The following is an 18,047-nucleotide window of genomic DNA, read 5'->3' as shown; positions in this document are numbered from 1 at the left end:
CTACTACTCCTATAAGGTATATCTTTATATAGATCTTATAGCTCTGAAGCTGTGCTATAATGCCTATTTTTCACAACCACACTTCCTATAGAGGTCACAGATTTTGATCACTGTCCATATAAAGCCCTTGAATAACAACCTTCCTGTTGGGTCCCCAGTTATAAGAACCATAGCTCATATATACTTTCATATGTCCTGAAGTCCATTACTATTCTCCTTTTAGCCAGCACAGCTCATGGTAGTTCATCATACATGTCCCAGAACTCATATTTCTGCAATATATTTCCACTATGTTCCACGTTGCATGACCACTGACTTATATGGCCTATAGTTCAATTATGCTGTACAGAATGAACCTGCAAAGGTGGTGGCTTCCAATGTGGTCCTAATTTTCTCTGGCAGTGGATCCAAAACCTTACATTTCATATTGTAAAGCACATGCATTAGGTGTTAATAGTATATTTTTCAGTTAACCTAAAAAAAAAACCTAACATATAACCAATGAACCAATCTGTGTGTAAAGGCTCCTTCTCATATGATGCAGGACTTTTCACAAAGGTGCGGGTGATAAGTCTTCCTCATCAACAGCAGAGATGTCACCTAGCAACCAGGTGTCACAGTGGCTACGCCTGATCAACCCAGCCCTGTTTTCCCAAGAGTCTGTGCGGTAAGATTTCCTGTACTATCACCACAGGCATACTGTCTATAGCTACCAATTTATCACTTTTCGTACAGCTTTTTAAAATGCTTTATCGAAGATAGTAAGGGTTTTCATATTCATATGTTGTCAGCTTAGGTTTAATTTTAGGTAGTGGGATGGAATAGAGATTTCATTCAAATATCAGATAATGTTATGTTCATATTGTCTGTCCCACACATATGGTGGAGTAATCTTGAAACATAAAGCCAGAAATACCCCAAGATACAATTCACAGAGTTATATTCTCTGACTATTCTCTGGCTCTCTGACTTTTCAGTCAGGGAGCAAACTGCACACCTGAGTCACAGACAAGCAGAGGAGAGGGCTCATGCCCCAGGACTCTAACAGAGTCCTGGGGCAGTCTCTGTCCACGCCCCCCACAGATGATGTCAGAGTATGAATGCACAAATCACAGGCTTCTTCCACTGCCAGTCCCAAGGCTTGAGGGCTGAAATTAGTTTATTTTTATCACCCTTTTTTTCAATTGTGTTCAAGGATCCTTCAGGGCCTTGCCGTAAAATCCGGCCAAACCACGGATTGGAAGCAGCTGAAATCTAACCTTACCGATGAACTGCCTGTTATGATTATTAAATAAAACAATAATAAAAAATACAAAGCACATAAATAAATCATGTAGCATTATATGCCGTAAAACCCCTTGAACGTCTCTTTTTTGTGTTTAATGCTGAAAACTGACCCTGTGGCATAGGCCGTTGATTTATTGGAGTTGTTAAGAGGGAATATCTTGTGGATTTGCTGCCTTGTGACTTCATAAATTGTTCTGTCAGGTTTAAACATAGCGTTCCTCATTCAAACAGCAGGGTGCACCGCGCACTTGTTTTTTGGCTAACTTTTAACAGCTAAATCCAGGTCTTCCCTGTCTCTTCCCTGTCTTAAATATGAGCACTCACTCACAAAACTCAGAAGGGTGTACCCAGTTTCTCTCACAGAGAGCAAAGCTATTCAGCTGTACGTTCTCTTTTTTTTTAAACAAAAAAAGTTGCTGGTCTTGCAAAAGAGATAGCGAGGTTGTGCAGTATCAGTGCTTTGCTGGCATCTTACCAAATGCTAATTTGCTTTCAGCTATCCAAGATTAAACATAATTCCTTCCCTGAGCATACTTCAGCTAAGCAAGCATGAAGGCATTTGCGGACTAATCTGGGAGGAATTGACATTTAAGGAAGTTAGCATTACACTTACAGTTCAAGGCTATTCATTTCCTAGATAAATGAACCTCCATCTCGGTGCCCATCTCATTGCTGCTCTCTGTGTGTTTCTTTGGTTGAAGGATATTAACAGCAGATGAACTGGCTGCCCAGGGTCAGCTGCAACTCATGGCCTCTCAGCCCAGCTGTAATTATCAGCTGCTGCTGCAAACCCTTCTGCACTCCGAGTGCCTCCTGCCCCGAGTTCTGCTGAGCGATTCACGTAAGAGCGCCGTTTTTCAATTTCCACAAATGAAAAGATGCATGGGGTCAAGGGACTTGAGGGGAAAAAATAAAAGATCCTTTCTTGCCCCTGCTTTTATGGCATCTTTAATGCTGAAGTGTTAGGTTAATGCCTTCTCTCACTGCAAGGAGCCATGGAAAAACAAAGCAGTCAGAAGGAGGAAAAAAGAAATTAAATCTGAAGTGGAGATTCATTTTTTTTTTCCTTGTACATATTAAGATGTTGGGAATTGAATACGTCAGTGTGTTGGAGTTGTTTTGATTTTTTTTCCTGAGTTTTGTAAAGAAAAGTGTGAACATTTCATCATTAAAGGAAATGAACTGCTCGGAATGCAGCATTATGTTTCAAAAGCCCATTGCTTTTGATTCCCAGGCATTCACGACCGCTTAAAAGCAAAACACTTCTCCTCCTCTTCTGTTTCTTCTTCTCCTGTTGCTTAAACGGGCCTTCAGGTGCCGCACTGGATCGCCGCATGTCCCTGGAGACAAAGGGAGAATTGGTCTGACCTCCAAGATCTCTCCTTCCAAAAGTTTTATGATAAAAATTTTTATCTTCTAGTCCCTGAAAATTTCATCCTCAATAAAATTCATTTTACGGCGGCATCCATGTTCGACATGTTCGGCAAAACCAAGGACAAACATTGCGAGGAAAGGGCTCGCAGGCGGCCGCTCTTTTGTTTTACTGCTCGGGAAATGTGCGCCGGCTCTAAATGGAATTGATCAAAATTTTAACGTGGAGAGAATGAATAGCTGAGGATGGGCCACGCCGCTCCGTGCAGATATAATCATCATTACCCAATCAATAGCATGCACTAATAAACACTTCACAGCACAAGTGCAAACCGAACGAGTGACCTTTAAAGATTTTTTTCTCCCACCCTCTGAAAGTCTAACCTTTAAAGACTGTTGGGGCACTTGCACATTAATTTACATTATGGGGAACTCATTAATAACAGGCCCAGCTCCTAAAGGCGGCGGCGTTAGCTTTTTCATCCGGAGCGTCGAATCACTGTAAATCACGGCAACAACGCTGGGGAGATCATAACCACGCTAATTAAAAACAAACAGCTGCCCCAGCCATCAAATTCACCGCGTGCGGTTTCGCCGTGTGATCCGAGGGATTGCTCTGCGCGCGGCCAGCCACTCTACGGTAAAGGTGAGGTCTGCAGCAAACAAATCTCAAAGTGCCCATCTTGTATAGAAAGAGCAAATTTGCCGATTTTATGCATGGGTCCAATTACAGTGCCCTGGGGTACCCCTTTTGGTAGGGGAGGAGGAGCATATAAACAGGTATTTTTTTTTCAGCTGAGCATCAAGGTCGCAGGGGCTTTGTGATTTACTGAGTGCACCAGCTCAGTGAAAGCTCCACAGAGAAGGGGAACGGTTCATTCATCATAACTCATCCGCAGTTGTGTGTAATGGGATCATTATTAAAAGCCAGGTAGATAACTGCTTGTGGTCCTCAGCGCCCCGAGTAGAAATGAATGTAAGTCCCTTTCTCCCGCTGTTGACACGAAAGTGTCCAACGTAGCCACTCCTCAAGGGGCAATTACCAAGCTGACAGAGAGCACCGGCGAGTGTTGTCCATATAATGCAATGTAATGGAGTGATTGTGGGTCAAAGGATGTTTGACCACTTTTCCTCCACGGGGAAAAAAAAAAGAAAATCAATTTCCTTCACTCAGCCCCCCCTCCCTTTCTATTTCTTATTAAGGTGCCGATATTAAGGCCCCGCATCCTTTAATACGGCAGGTAATTTAGGCCTGTCATTTTAAAACGGGCCAACATTTGTCAGAGGGGCACAAACACGGCCGGGCTTTGCGTCGAGATGCTTATTGAGTGCTGCGTTGCATTTACCCGCCTATTCAAATACCTGTCATCTCCCACCAAGACCAACAAAGGCTGGATCACAGCCACAGTGGCAAACTGCTACTCTCATCTCGACTCGTCCTGCTACCTATACACCCACAAGGATGCGCTGTCAAACGAATCTATTGTTCGTTTGTGTGCTGGGTATCTGTCTATGTCTGTATATGTCTATATATGTTTTTTTTTTTGATCCTTGAGATTTGTAGCTTTTATCATTGTACCATATTTCGATTTTAACGGGCTTGAGGTTTTTTTCAGTGTGGTTAGCCATGGAATTCTTTGTTTTGTTTAATCGAAGCACTTTAATTAGCTTTGCTTTGCACTTTTTTTTTAGTGTACTGCCTCCACTTATCATTGTGTCATTTCTAAACTTTTTCCATTTCAAGATCCCCTCTGTTTAATTTGTAACGGGAGTTAATTTGGCTGCTTCTGAACCGTAACTCATTTGGATGCCATAAACGGTTTTGTCAGTTTAGCGGCAGCTCTCGAGACTTTATGAAAAAGTATGTGACTCTGTGGTTGTTTTTTTTTTTTCTTCTGGCCCTTTGTATCTTTCACTGTGTCCTCGTGATTCCTGTTCAGACGACGAGGGTTCTGACTCCTCGGGGAGCTGCCACAATGGCGACTCATTCATGGAGGCCATGTTTTCAACGCTGTCCACTCTCAACAATGTCCCTAAGGCCCTGGCTCTCGTTCTCGAAGGCTACCTTGACTCCAGACACTTATGGGATCATTTGTATAACCTAGCAGGTGAGTCACAGGCCTTCATTTCGATTCATGTGTGTTTTAGTCTTGCACAGAAATTATGAGTTCACGCATTATGCTTATGTGGCAATCAGCATTGCGTTCTTCACAGTTTGAATAGATTTGATTTATTGTTAATAGAGATTTATTATGAACAGTTTGAAGGGGCGTGGAGTACATCATGAAGTGGTCAAAGTCGTGAACTCATGAGAGGATCTGCATTCATGTCATTGAAGCTGGCCTTCGCTGTCTTTAAGATAAAGTACATACAGTCTCATTAAAACATGTAAAGCACTAGAGACAGAGTGAAGCATGTTGCTTTAGCCTGACAGTTGTTTGTTTATTTCTGTCACTGATATGTTTCATTTAGAACAAAATCAATATTCAGTTGTGTGTGTTAGGGTTTCAAAAAAACAATATGAATATGTCCTATTGAGGTAATCGTACCACATTACTGTAATTTAATCTGCTGAAACAGAGACTACAATTATGTCCTCACGCTTTCTTTTTGGAGAAGCTTTGATTTTAGGTTTTAATCAGAGCTCCTGTGGAGAAAGAACTCTTTTTTTGTACTTTTATTACATGCAAGTGGTAATTATTGTTGCATAAATTAGACAAATTGGAGAGGAGGGTTACCAGCGAAAGGGAAGAAACCGTGGAGAAGTTGGGCTATAATCTCAATGTCACTGAGCATTTTGTATTCCTCCTAGTATAATTAGCTTAATTGCTGGCATGGCCTGCACCTCCCAGCAGAGACTGGCTGTAATTGAATTTTGGACAAAGGATATCCCTGACAAGATTGTTTATGTGCGAAACTCCTCTGTTCAGTGTTTACAGCGAGGAAGATAATGTGAGTTGTCAGCAATGTTGCACACTTTTAAACATTATAATTAGCATTGCTTGGGTCCAAGTTTTCCTTGCAGTTGTTGATGGATCAGCTCCTGACTGTGATTTTCAAGCCCCTCTGGTCAGGTACTCCAGCACGGTGCACCAGCAGCATGTTGCAATCATCTCTTTAGCTGCAAGTCTCATTTCAAAGACAAACTCAGATTTAATTTCAAGTCAGGGTAGAATCTGAATGTGTCCTGATTGCAGGACTAGAAACTTAAGCGCCAACTGACTTGTGAGCTTGAACATAAGGTGAGGATAGAGGTTAAGCCCAGTTTGAGAGAAAACCCATCTCAGATTTTTCTTCCTACCAGAGCAGTGCTCCAGCACGCTCTCTTTGTGGTTGTCCCGATGTGTCCCCCAGTGAACGGAGATAGTCCTTTGCAGTGTGGCCTACTGATATCCAGACCATTTGTACCACATGCAGTCAATGCCGGTGGGTGATTATTGTTGGATTTAAAAAAAAAAACAACATACAGTTGCATTACATTTGCACAGCTTAGGTCTGATCTAAGGCATTGCTTGAGGATTTCTGTCCTATCAGGGAAATACATCGGCATCCTTACAGTCAAAGCTACAGACCCAACCACAAAATGCAATACGCTACATTCTGGATTGGGCAATGAGGCTATCGGAGCAATGTTAAATGAATTGGCGTAAGTGAACCTCAGTTTGGGAGACATGTTGCTGCTGTGATGTTGGAATAAGCAGGATGTTTGTAATGTGGCATTCACTAATGTCACCTCACCGTGCCACTCTTCTCATTGTGATATAGATCCCGGGAGGGCAGAACCTATGGTGATGAGATGTATCAGAGCTGCAGTGACCAAGCCCATCGGTGCCATTGTGGGGCACCTGGTTGCCATGGTGCAGGCGACAGAGGACCGCGCCACCTCCCTGCCCGGTCACGACATCCCAGAGAGCGTGCTCAGTAAAGTCCCCAAGGAATGGAATTACACACCCCGAGACTCCAAAGCGAGGGACTCTGGCAAAAGTATGGGCCTGACGTTCTTGCAAGGGTCGCCCCTAAAAAACCAATACCCCACATTTCTTAAAAAAAAAAAAAAAAAAAAAAATCATTTAGCCATGAAAACCTCCAAAAAATCATTTGGGGGTAGAAGAGAATTAAGTTGGAAAGTAGGTAACCAGTGAAACTGCCTATTTTGTTGGTATTTTGGTTTTCTTCAAAATATTTAGTCAGAGAAAGATAGTGGGTCTTTATTTTTTTGGTGACGCTTGAAACTGAAAAATACTTGGTTAGGTTAAAAGATCAGAAAACCACCACTTTAAGCATTTCTGATTAAGATATTCCTGAAATGATCCATTTTTTTCTGCACTCACAATGACCCATTCTCTCGTCTGGCCCTCTGGGTGTCAGGTTGCATCAAGCTGATGATGCGGGCTGTGTCCTTCGTCTTCACCAACCTGCCCGCGGTGGTGGTGTCCCTGCCCCTGCCCGTGCGCTACCTGTTCCACATGGGCGAGAATCACCTGACCCATAATGCCCGGCAGCTGAGGCCCACGGGCCTGCTGCTGTGGGGCTTCCTCAGCTGCCTCTGCCAGAGCTTGGAGGACGGCAACGCCCTGGAGCGGCTTGCCGGCCGCCCGTTGGACCGGGGCAGCAGGGATAAGCTGGCACTGCTTGGCGAGTGCCTGCAGGTGGCCATGGGCCTGCAGAAAGGTGTCCCCAAACCCACGGTGCACAAGGTGCTCCAGAACCTGGAGGAACGTCGACCCAAGTGGTGCTCCATCCAGCTGCAGAAGGCCCGCAAGCTGTTCTCTGAGGGGTGAGGGACAGTTCACGCTGGATCGATTCTGAAAACTTCATTTTGATATCAGGCAAAATTACATGCTATAAAAAGCTATGCACCACTGCAAGGTAAACAACTTCATTCGGCAAACATTCATCTGTGCCCTTCTGATACCAGTGTCTGGCACAGATGCCCATTGCTGTGGGGTTGTAATTACATACTTTTTCTGTCATTATATTGTTTTGTCATTTGGCTGTTGTAGTAATGCAAGCAATGGTAAAATAAGAGAAGTCATGAAATATGACACAAATATTAATGGTAAAATTTCATTAGAATTTTACAAGGTGCTTTATTACTTTAATTAGTCATTTGTATAATCTGATGCAGTGGAAGAGTAATTGATATGGATTGTTAGTGCAGTTTATATATAAATGCAAATAATATAATTATATGTAAAATCAAATAATGTAATTGTATATAAATCCAATAATATAATAACACACATGGTCTCAAGCTCAGTCTCAAATTCTAATTCTAAAATGCATCTTTACCTTTGATTAATTGAATCCAAATTCAAATGTCCAGGCTCATTTACGGGAAGTATCCTTGCCGAGAATATCCCATTGATTCCTTCTCAACAAGACATGCTCTTGTTGCCAGACAGGCTTCAGCATTATAGGGAATGTCCGCGATGTTCATACATCGATCAAAGCAAAAAACAAATTTAGGCTGTAAGAAAATTTTGACTCAGTTTTCTCATTATAAAGCCATGAGCCACTGCTTCGTGACTTATTCTGAGAGCAAATGTTTCTGACTCTGAGTGACACAAGCGCATGCCTTTGTGAACAATGTTCAGAGAGCTGCACAAATATCCATCCTCATTAAAAATTATGTCGCCAAGAAAGAACAAACCACAAGGAAAAAAAAAAAAAAACAAAAAACAGATGAGTAGATTACCTTAAGTGTTCCAGGAACTGTGTGGTTTTAGTAACAGGAAAGGCTGGGGGAAAAAAAAGAAAAAAAAAAACAGAAAAGAAAGCAAAAAAAAGCAGAAAGAAAGAGTGATTATGTATCACCTGTCTCAGACACTCTCCAGAATCATTACTATTCATTAAAATAACCTTCACTTTGAAGTGACGCCCCAGTTGTAAACAATCAGGGTACAGTGTATCTCCGAGAGGGAGCTCGCAAGCCCCCCAAAAAATGAAGCAATCCCGCCGCCTTTGCAAAGTAATTTGTAGAGGAGAAGATTATTGTTTTCCATCATGGTGACCCTGACTTGGCTGATGGGATGCATACACAGATTAAGATGAATGCAGTTATTCCTTGGCTGAGGTCTGCCTCTTTCGGGGCACATTCCCTCTAATGACATGATTGATAGGCTGTCCCAAATCCGGAGAGGAACTCATTAATCACGGCGCTGACTGAATCCAATCATCTGCTTCACCTGCACAGTGATGGACAGGAAAGGATACATGGCAGGTGCTGACACCGATACACTGCCTGGTCAGGGAGGCCTCAACTTTCTCAATGTCAACCTGCTAAAGGCTCACTGACAGGCGCCGCTGTTCCTGCCACCTTATAATTAAAAAAAAAAAAAAAAGAAAGCAAGAAAAAAAAAAGAAGAAGGGAAGAGGGAAAAGGGAGAGAAAGAAAGGAGAAGGGGAAAAAACAATGACAGGAAGTCTTATCTGGCGGAAAGTGGATTTGTTTTTTTCTTTTTTTTTTTTTTTGCCTGACGTGTGGCATGGTCATAAAAATATAGAACTGCGAAGGGCGCCTGGAACGACTCCTAGATATGCCAGGTATAAGGAAGACCTTGAAATCGTTTTACACACACACACACACACACACACACACACAAACATGCATGCACCCTTGCACATGCATACTCCACAGGCAAACACATACACACGCTCCACAGACATTCACATGCTCAAGCATAAACACACACACACACACACTGTGAGAGTGGACAGATGGAAGTCTTTAAAACACTCTCTGGATCTTTGCCAGATAAGGGCGTTTGTCACAGACTGAAGGGGGCTTGTGCGGTGTGTATGCTATTGCTTTATTATTCGTGAGGCTGTTGGATTCATCTGCATGGGACTTTGTTGCTGTAGCTGTAACACCTGATTATAAACTCCCCTGCCCCTTTTAAGTTCCACAAGTAATGTCGAGTTTCACCAGCCCCTCTTTGCCAGAACATCTGAAGGGCAGGAAACCGGGCGGAATCGTCCTGAAAAGGAGTTATTGAAAGAAAAGAGAGAATGTCAATGTTGCACACAAGGTCTAATTGAGACACAGACAGGAAGGGTATAAAACGCAAACGTAAAAAACGAAAGAAACGTGATCCGAAATTCGGAGCCCTGACAACAGCAGCTGTTCATTATCAGAGCTGTTTCTTTAATGTATTTCACGATTTAGGCATCGGTACAATAATTTGCCGATTGGGGTGTCATCGTCTTAACACCTTTTCCGACGTGTGGGGCGCTACCTTCGTGAGCGCTTCGTGCTGGGGAGTGCACGGAGAGATTAACGAGTGAGTCTCAGGGAGCGGCGATGTGTCGCTGGCTATATTTGCCTCTGCAGTTCATTTGCCGGCTCTGAGGTTCATGCGGCTCTAACCTGCAGCTCCTCGCTCGATCTTCAGCAAACTGGCAAAATGTACTTCTGCCCTGTCTGCGGCTTGCCTTCGAGAGACATGATGATGTCACACATGTATGCTGAACGGACTGTTGAATGATATCATTGCTCTTGTGAGTGTTCTATCACTATAACGTAGTGTATGTGCTGTATATATAGAGAGAGAGAGTCTTACAGTTAAATATTATGGAGGATTGCTCAAACAGCGTAGGGAACTGATTTTATTTTGACTGTAAAGATCTCGGGACAAGATTGGTACAAGGTTTCTGAGCTTGTTCTGATGTCTCTCTCTCTCTCTCTCTTTCTGTCTGTCAGCGCGTTTCAGCCGGCGGAGAGCGGCGTGGCGCTGGAGAGAGGCAGCAGCGCCCCTGAACTGACTGAGCAGAAAATAAGCCTGATGGTCCTGGAGATCTGCCACAAACCAGGTGGCGGCGGGTACCTGAGGCAAATTTATCACATCATCCAACTCAATGAGGTAGGGAAACACTCTTTTTCCCGAGCAATTAGGTGCGTGTTGGCCTGAGGCGGCGTCTGCTCACAGCTAGGGGTGAGCGGAGGAGCCCCCCGCTCTCTGTGCTGCAGTCGGTAGCGACATCCCCCCCCCTGCTCCGCACGGCTATGGGCCTGAAACTGGGGCTGCTTCCTCGGTTTCCTGCCGGTTGAGAGAGATGTGAAGGGGGGGAGGCCCTTGTGCCACGGGGAGAGGAAGTGCTGCCCGTCCTGGTTCCCAGTTTCCTGTCCCCATGCTGTACCGTCGAGCAGGGCCCTGGGCGACCGTGTACGTCCGCTGACCCATGCACCAGCAGCCCTGATTTTTACAACCCTCCTCCATACACAACACAAGGTGTAAACACGCATTCCTAACCCTGGGTAAAATTACTGTTTGCAGCGTGGAGAGCAGGTTCTGTGCCTACAGAGGCAGGACTCCCGACAAGCACCCTTAATTAAGGAGTCATGCATAGTCAATAATTGATTTAAAAAAGTCTGCTGTTAATTGACAGAGAAAGAATCCAGGAATCCAAGTGTAAAAATATTATTGAATTCACATTAATATTTTACACAGTGCACGTATTTCCCCGTCCCTGTATACCAGCCTGTACACCCAGGGGAACCATAAAATTCCTAATGCAGATATAATACAGAAAAATCAAAGCTAAGCACAGATGACCGATTCTTCATCTTGTTGAGGATGTAGTGTGTATGGAGGAGCTGCCGAATGGAACTGGAGAAACATCACGGACACGTCCTGTAGGCACAGCTCGTGCATCAGACTAGAGCTCTTCAGGGTGCGGTGGTGAGTGGAAGCCCACGGGAAGTCCCTGGCTGCTTCCGAGAGGGAAGCGGTGCGGGAGCCGGTGTGAGATGTGGAGCGTGAGGAGGAGGAAGGAGTTTGGAGTCCAGGACAGGCTCCGGCGAGCCCTGCGCTCTACGGCCCGCGCTCCCTGCTCAAGGTCATCAAAAGGACACAGACATCACAGAGATGCGGAGTCTGGGGCGGGGGGGAGGAGGCTGACAGGCCGGGATCAGGCGTGAGTGATGGGGGCGCGAGGGCGCGCGTGCGGGGGGCTCTCCGCCGTTCCGACGCCCCCCGCCTCGTCCTTCGCGCGCCCACGTGACCTCCGCGAGACGAGGAAGGAGCGGGCGAAAGTTGGAGCTCTAGTTTAGGCTTCTGCGAAACAGGGTGTACTCTCCGCCCTGTGTCTATACATATCCTGTCCTATCCGCCGTCCTTTGTTTCCATTCTATTTCTGAGCCGTCAGATTAATTTGTACTTCTGTGGGGTCGTTCACTTTGGGAATCCACGCAGAAGTCGGTGAGCGTCTGTGAAAATAACTGTGAAAACAGCAGAGAAGCTCCTCACTCCCCCTTACTGTCAGTGCTGAAGAGCTGAAATTCATTTTGCGCTTTAAGTTCACTCTGGACTTTGGCATTCTACTCTTATAGAAAAGAGAGTATTCTTATTCTCATTCTCATTCTTATTCTTTTTTTTTTGCTTTGTCTTTTTCTTATTCTGTCTCATTCTTATTCCTATTCTTGTTTATTTCTCATTCTTATTCTTAAGCTCATTCTCATTCTTGTTCTCAGTCTTCTTCTTATTCTTATTTTTTTGTCATTCTTATTCTTATTCCTTCTGTAGCAGTTTTATGTCTGACTGACTTTATTCTTAAGCCCCTAACTGTATGTATTCTGTATGTAGCGAGAGTTACCTTTGAAACGTGTATTGAAGTGTTCATGGTGCATGGCACGTTGTTCAACCCCTGCCTGCACTCACCATTCCTCACACTGTCTTGCGTTTGTTCTCACTGTGTATGAAGGAGCTGCTGCGGTCCAGGCTGTCCACCACGTCAGGCTCTGAAGCGGGGACCTCTTGCGGAGCTGTGAAGGTGAGCCTGGGGCCCGTCGACCCTCGCAGCCCCGGGCCAGCCTTCAACCCCTTCACTCAGTTCAATCACATCGGCAGCAAGGACTTTGACCAGGTTCGTCTGCTTAGTTTTTAGCACCTTTTCAGTTTGTGCCCTGTTGCAATTTTCATAGATTTTTCCCCCCGTTTGATTGGTTCTGTTCATTTATGTTCTCTAACATGCTAGATGAATAATCGTGAAAAGCTCTATTTGACATAAAGAACATTCTGAACTACGAAATCAAGGTTCATTATTTGGTTTATTTTACTGGTTTATTACCTGTATTTGATTTCCACACATAATACATCTACAGTGAATTGGCATTGCTCTTACACAGTTCAGACTGTCGTGAGATGGAAGTGCTCTTTCTGCACTGAGTGCAACTCTAGTCTGGAACTTTCCGTCAAGGCCACGTAAGTTCTGTTCGTGTCTTTGCAGTGAGGTGGGTACAGTGACAAGCTCTGAGGTTTTCACAGCTTTGTGGGCTGTGATGTGAACTTCCCAATTCTCCATAGGTCGTTCTTAGAGCAACATTTTGATAGATAAGAGCAGCGAAAGACTAAAAAGGGGGAAAAAAAGAAGCAGAAAGTTCTGAAATAGTTCATGTACTAAAAAAGGAGACTTGTCACATTTTCAGGGCTTCCAAAGACCCTATCTCCCCAGAGCATCCACAAAATTGTAGAGTTAAAGCTAATTCTAAAAAAAAATATTGGACACTTCTGTATGTTTTCTAACAATCTTAAAGCAAAAAAATGGTTTCAGAAAATCAGCTCTTCTTGTATGTGAAACGTATGAACCTAAAACACACTCTACCCATGCCCTAGTTTATAGGGATATTTTTTTTTTGCAAATTTCAAGGATCCCTTCATTCTTATGTGTGTTAAAATCAATAAGCATGATACATCAGTGCTTTCAACAGGTGTGTTCAATCTGATGTCACCTGTTTTTTTTTTTTTTTTGTTAAAGAAATTGTTTTTTTGTCTAGTAAACATGTACGTGTCTTCTGTCAACTTACACAACAGCAGCATACAGATTCCACACATTATGAGTGAGGGCCTTCCTTTGTATAACATGGCCTATTAAGGAAGTGATTAAGCTGCCTGGTCCATTTTAGGTGGCTGCGTTGTTTGTCAGATCAACCGAGAGCAGAGGGGGAAAAAAAAAAAACGGGCAGATCCATCAATCAGCAGGCAGTTGTGTTTCTCTGCCTTTGTCAATAAAACCCTGCCTGGAGTGAGCAGTGGCATTTCAGCAATCAGAGCAATCGGATTTTTATTTGCCTTCCCAACAAAGAGCCCGATCCCATGCCTTTGAAGGGGGCTGGGCAGGATGCCATTAAAACAGTTGGAAGAGTAACGACTCCCCGAAATTGATTTATCTTTTTATAAATGATGGCTACATCCCCAAATGGATTTATAAATTAATTGCTGTCTTATTGGAATAAAAACCTTCTTGTGCAGACATGATTGATATCATCTGTCGGAGTCCTTGTTCAGGACCCCCTCCTTCTTAGTTAGTCCACCCCAGCTGGAGCTGTAATTTACTGATCATATTAACTCTGATTAATAACTAACAATAGCTTCTTCTCATACATCAACAGTCAACCATAAGTGAGTGGGACTGGGACTGGCCCCAACTGCTGCCAACTTATCAGGGAATGAGTCAGGTGACCTTGAGAGCCCTACTGGCGAACAGGTAATAGCTTCTCTCTTTTTATATCCACAACTGCTGGCTGTCATGTCAGAGGTTGTACCTGTTTTTATAAATGTATATGTGCCGTGCCTCGTGGTGGAATTCCAACCGGGGGGTTCCGGGGAAGTATGCAAGACGAATGGGGGAAGAGGAGACGCGGCATAGATTTCTCGGCGCTGTTCTGGCTCCGCAAGGTGACGCGGTCAAAGGGGAAAGGGGTGCTGCGTAGGCATACGCGGGACCGTGCACGCGCGGGCGCGCGTACGCGTGTGGTTCATTCGAATTCCCGGCGTACGCCCTCTCCCCAGACTTTGAAACAGAAAGCGCAAAGCCGCCCGATGGCTCCGAGAGAGTTTCACCTCCGCCATCACTGCACACTTTCCCAGATCCCCACCTTTCAAAGCGGCTGAGCCCTGTGAGTTTCAAGAGGGAAAGAAGAGAGGAAGAGAGTGAGAGAGAGAGAAGGAGAGAGAGTGTTTGTGTTTCTCATCTCAGAACTAAAAATGAAACCCTCGGGTTGTCATGAGTTGCGCTCGTTCAGGGGTTATTTCAATACCTTCAGATGTGCGTGTGGGAACGCGGAACTGGAGAGATCAGAACTCCGAGCAGAGGTCTCAGATGTATGTTTGTTGAAGGGGCGTGCTGGCGAAGCCCGCGGTCTTCGGCGGGCAGGATACAGGGTCCGGCTGCGCTGATCTGACCCCCGAGGGGTGAGGGGGCTGGGCCTGACCGCTGGGCCCAACCGCTGGGCCCCTCCACTCCCTCACCACGGCCCCCGTGAGCCTCCAGATGTTTGTGTAGCTGGCGCAGCAGGGAGGACTGTGGGACTGTGCTCCTTGTGCGTGTGGGTTCTCAGTGATGGAATGTCTGCTTTCCATGATCTGAGGGGGGTGTGTGTGAAGGAAAGGGGGTAGTGGGGGGGGGGGGGTCACGCACATCACCGAGACACCCGATTGCCCGACCGGTGCTCCTGCCAGCTCATTAGACCGAAGGGGCCCGTCTCCCTGCACCGAGAATCCCCGGCCCTGAAAGGGTTAAACGGAGAAGGGCTGGACAGGGTCCTGCTACCGTCTGATTGAAGCCGCGCTCAAGTTTCTCAAGTCAGGAAGCCTCCATGCGTGGCATAAATATTTATGCAGGTATGTGACACATATTAGGTAGCAATATTTCACCCGCTCTCAGCCCTCAATTCAGAGCTGTCATTTTGAGCACTATCAGCCTCCATAAGGCTGCTGCAGCTTGTCTAGCGGCTACATGAAATCCATTTTAAATCACCTTCATTGTTACATGCACCTTATAATAAAGGGCAAACTGCTTGTCTGCCAAGGACGGTGTTATAATAAGGGTGAAGTGCGCGGAGCTCGTGTCTTCAGCCTGTTCGGCGCCTTCGCGGCTCGCGCGCCGCTTTGTTGCACATGTGTAAAAAACAGATACTGTCACTCCTCGCCGGCGCGGAATTAGAGCGGGATTATTCATGAACGGCCTTGAATGGGTAATTCTGAACTTTGTGATTGTGCCGCCCGGGGCCCCCAGGGTGCCGGAGATAAAAGAGAAGCGGGGAGGGAGAAGAGAGGGTGAATTTGGGAATCAGCGATGACGGAGGGAGGGAGGGAGAGAGGGTGTAAATATTATATAATGCATTCTAATCTTGTCGTAAAAAAAACGTCCGAGGGTTTTTTTCTTCTTTTTTTTTTTTTTTTTCCGGTTCGCCTCATTAGCTGCCCTTTTGTTGAGGGAGCGCAGGCAGTTTATGGAGGGATTACAAATGGGAATATGGCAGAGGGGCTTGAGTCAAGAGCCGATAAAAGTTTCTCCACATCTCTCTTAAGCTGTCGGAGTCTCTGGCGCGTCCCTCTCTTATTACTGGGAGCTGCGGTGAAGGCGCAGAGAGACCCGGCGGGGGTGAATTGTACTTCTCTTCAGGGGGAAGGTTGTTGGTTCGAGTCCGAAATGGCAATGCTGTGATTGTTCTGAAGTATCCTTTACCTTCACAGCAAAACGGATAAGATGTCTTGCTGTGAATCCCTGGCTATACTATCATACCAAATTTGTGCCATAGAAAAATCAGGGTGTATAAAGATATGATGTTCATCTCCTGATTGCTCGAAATAAAAAAATCTGTACACGCACACATACACACACACACACACACACACACACACACCCCTTGCTTTCGATTCCAGCATTTTGGCACCTCTTTCCAAAACATTCACAACGCCCCACAATCACTGTTATCATCTCTGGGTTTATATCGCATTATAATAAAGAGACGTGGAGTCGAGAAGCCATCCTCTTTTACAAGGGCTCCCATTAAATCATTCCAACCATAACTTTGTTGAAGAGCCCGGCAGAACTTTGCCTCTGCCGCCACGGTGATGTAGAGGCAGATGGCAGGGGGTGGAGGGGGGGTGGGGGGTTGGATTTATAAAGTTACGGGTGTCCTTTTGTCACCTGTCACTTCAGAATCTCTGTTGTGCGTGTCATAAATCATTCTCAAATTGAGCTTTTCAACAGCGCATACTGATTAATGCACCTGGGCCCTCACACGCGAGAGCCGAGAACTTTCAGACAGGACCCAAAGGCAACTCTTAACTTTTACACAAATCAATGCTCAAATACTTTTTGAGAGGCACTCCTGTTTAAACTATCGGAGTCGCGCATATAAATGATCTCCCAATTCTGTGCCACTCTTAAACAACCACGTTATGCTATTGTCATCCTTACAATTTTCTTGTATCACTGCATACAATTTTCCAACTATATAAAATAGAAGGGTGTGCTGTTAGCTTTCAGTGCTGTCATTCTTGGGACAAAACATACTGTATAATTCAGGTTTAATCTAAGTAGCAGCTACAAAAGCTGCCAAAGGATTGCATTGTGGTGTACAGTAAGTGGCTGTGCTAAACGCAGTACAATAGGGTTCATCCTCAACATCAAGGTTCTGTTGGCTTTTGTTGTCGAACCTATAAGCATGTGAAAGGAGCCGACAGAATGGCGCCTGCGAGTTCTTCTGTCTCCTTTCTCTTTTAACTTTGATTTTATAAGTGTCTTAGGTGGGAAGGTTAGTGGTCCCATAATGAATGTTGCGTTAAAATGGAGCAGCGACCTCAGTCACTTCTTTCCCCCCTCTATCAAAGACATACAACAAATAATGACCCCCCCCCCCCCCACCCCACACCCCTCACAGGCACAGACACACTTTTCTTTAACCTTGATTCGCTCACTCTGTTTGTGAGGGGTCCTTTGTGTTTGTTTTACTCGGAGCGTTAAGCTGGAGAGGAAAGGGCACGAAGGCGGCTTTGTCGGAATTCACAACTTCTCAAGGTGTTCCCGGGGAGCGCGGGGGGAGCGCGCTGGTGCGCGCGGGGAAGCGTAAACGCGTGACACGAAGAACGCGCCGTGCAGAGCCGAAGGGAGGGAGGAGGTAATTGCTGGCTTCCTCGCACGCGTCGCTTGTTAAGGTCGGACCCCCGGCGGTCCGACGCCCCAGCCGAACCGGGGGGGGGTGGGTGCTTTATTGGTTCTCAAGCAGGCCCGCTGTGCTTTGGACCTGGGAGATGATCGCGCCGACCCGGTTGGTTAGGCAGGGAAGGATGAGGGATGGCGTCGGAACGATCTCCAGGTTATCTCCTCGTTTTTTCCACTCTGTGGTGTCACTCTGTCGGCCCTGGTAGCTTGCAGTGCTGTGTGTGGACCAGTTTTGGCAGAAACATTAGGAACCTGACCAATAATAGGCTGTGTACCATAAACAAAATCTCATATCATTGTCTATTCGTCATTAGTTTTGCAATGGTAAAATATTGTCATTTTGATGCATTTAATTTTCCTGAAGATCCAGGTAGAGAGTTTAAGGTTTAGTTCTGAATAACCCTTTATTTCAAAAGCAGGTCGTTGGTTATCATTCAGAC

General features: G+C 45.4%; 1 protein-coding gene across 1 annotated transcript in view; it reads left to right on the top strand.

Annotated features, from left to right (window-relative positions):
- kiaa0825 (KIAA0825 ortholog) overlaps nucleotides 1-18,047 on the top strand; it is a 108,681-nt gene that overhangs the window by 32,125 nt on the left and 58,509 nt on the right. Inside the window, exons 12-19 of the mRNA XM_036527175.1 lie at nucleotides 545-667; nucleotides 1,989-2,128; nucleotides 4,599-4,766; nucleotides 6,424-6,642; nucleotides 7,027-7,435; nucleotides 10,361-10,520; nucleotides 12,361-12,522; nucleotides 14,048-14,142. Coding sequence (XP_036383068.1) covers nucleotides 545-667; nucleotides 1,989-2,128; nucleotides 4,599-4,766; nucleotides 6,424-6,642; nucleotides 7,027-7,435; nucleotides 10,361-10,520; nucleotides 12,361-12,522; nucleotides 14,048-14,142 — 1,476 coding nt within the window. The remainder of the gene's footprint in view (nucleotides 1-544; nucleotides 668-1,988; nucleotides 2,129-4,598; nucleotides 4,767-6,423; nucleotides 6,643-7,026; nucleotides 7,436-10,360; nucleotides 10,521-12,360; nucleotides 12,523-14,047; nucleotides 14,143-18,047) is intronic.

The sequence above is a fragment of the Megalops cyprinoides genome, chromosome 4 (genome assembly GCF_013368585.1).
Source record: "Megalops cyprinoides isolate fMegCyp1 chromosome 4, fMegCyp1.pri, whole genome shotgun sequence".
In the NCBI taxonomy this organism is placed as follows: domain Eukaryota; kingdom Metazoa; phylum Chordata; class Actinopteri; order Elopiformes; family Megalopidae; genus Megalops; species Megalops cyprinoides.
This window is presented reverse-complemented; position numbering and strand designations above follow the sequence as displayed.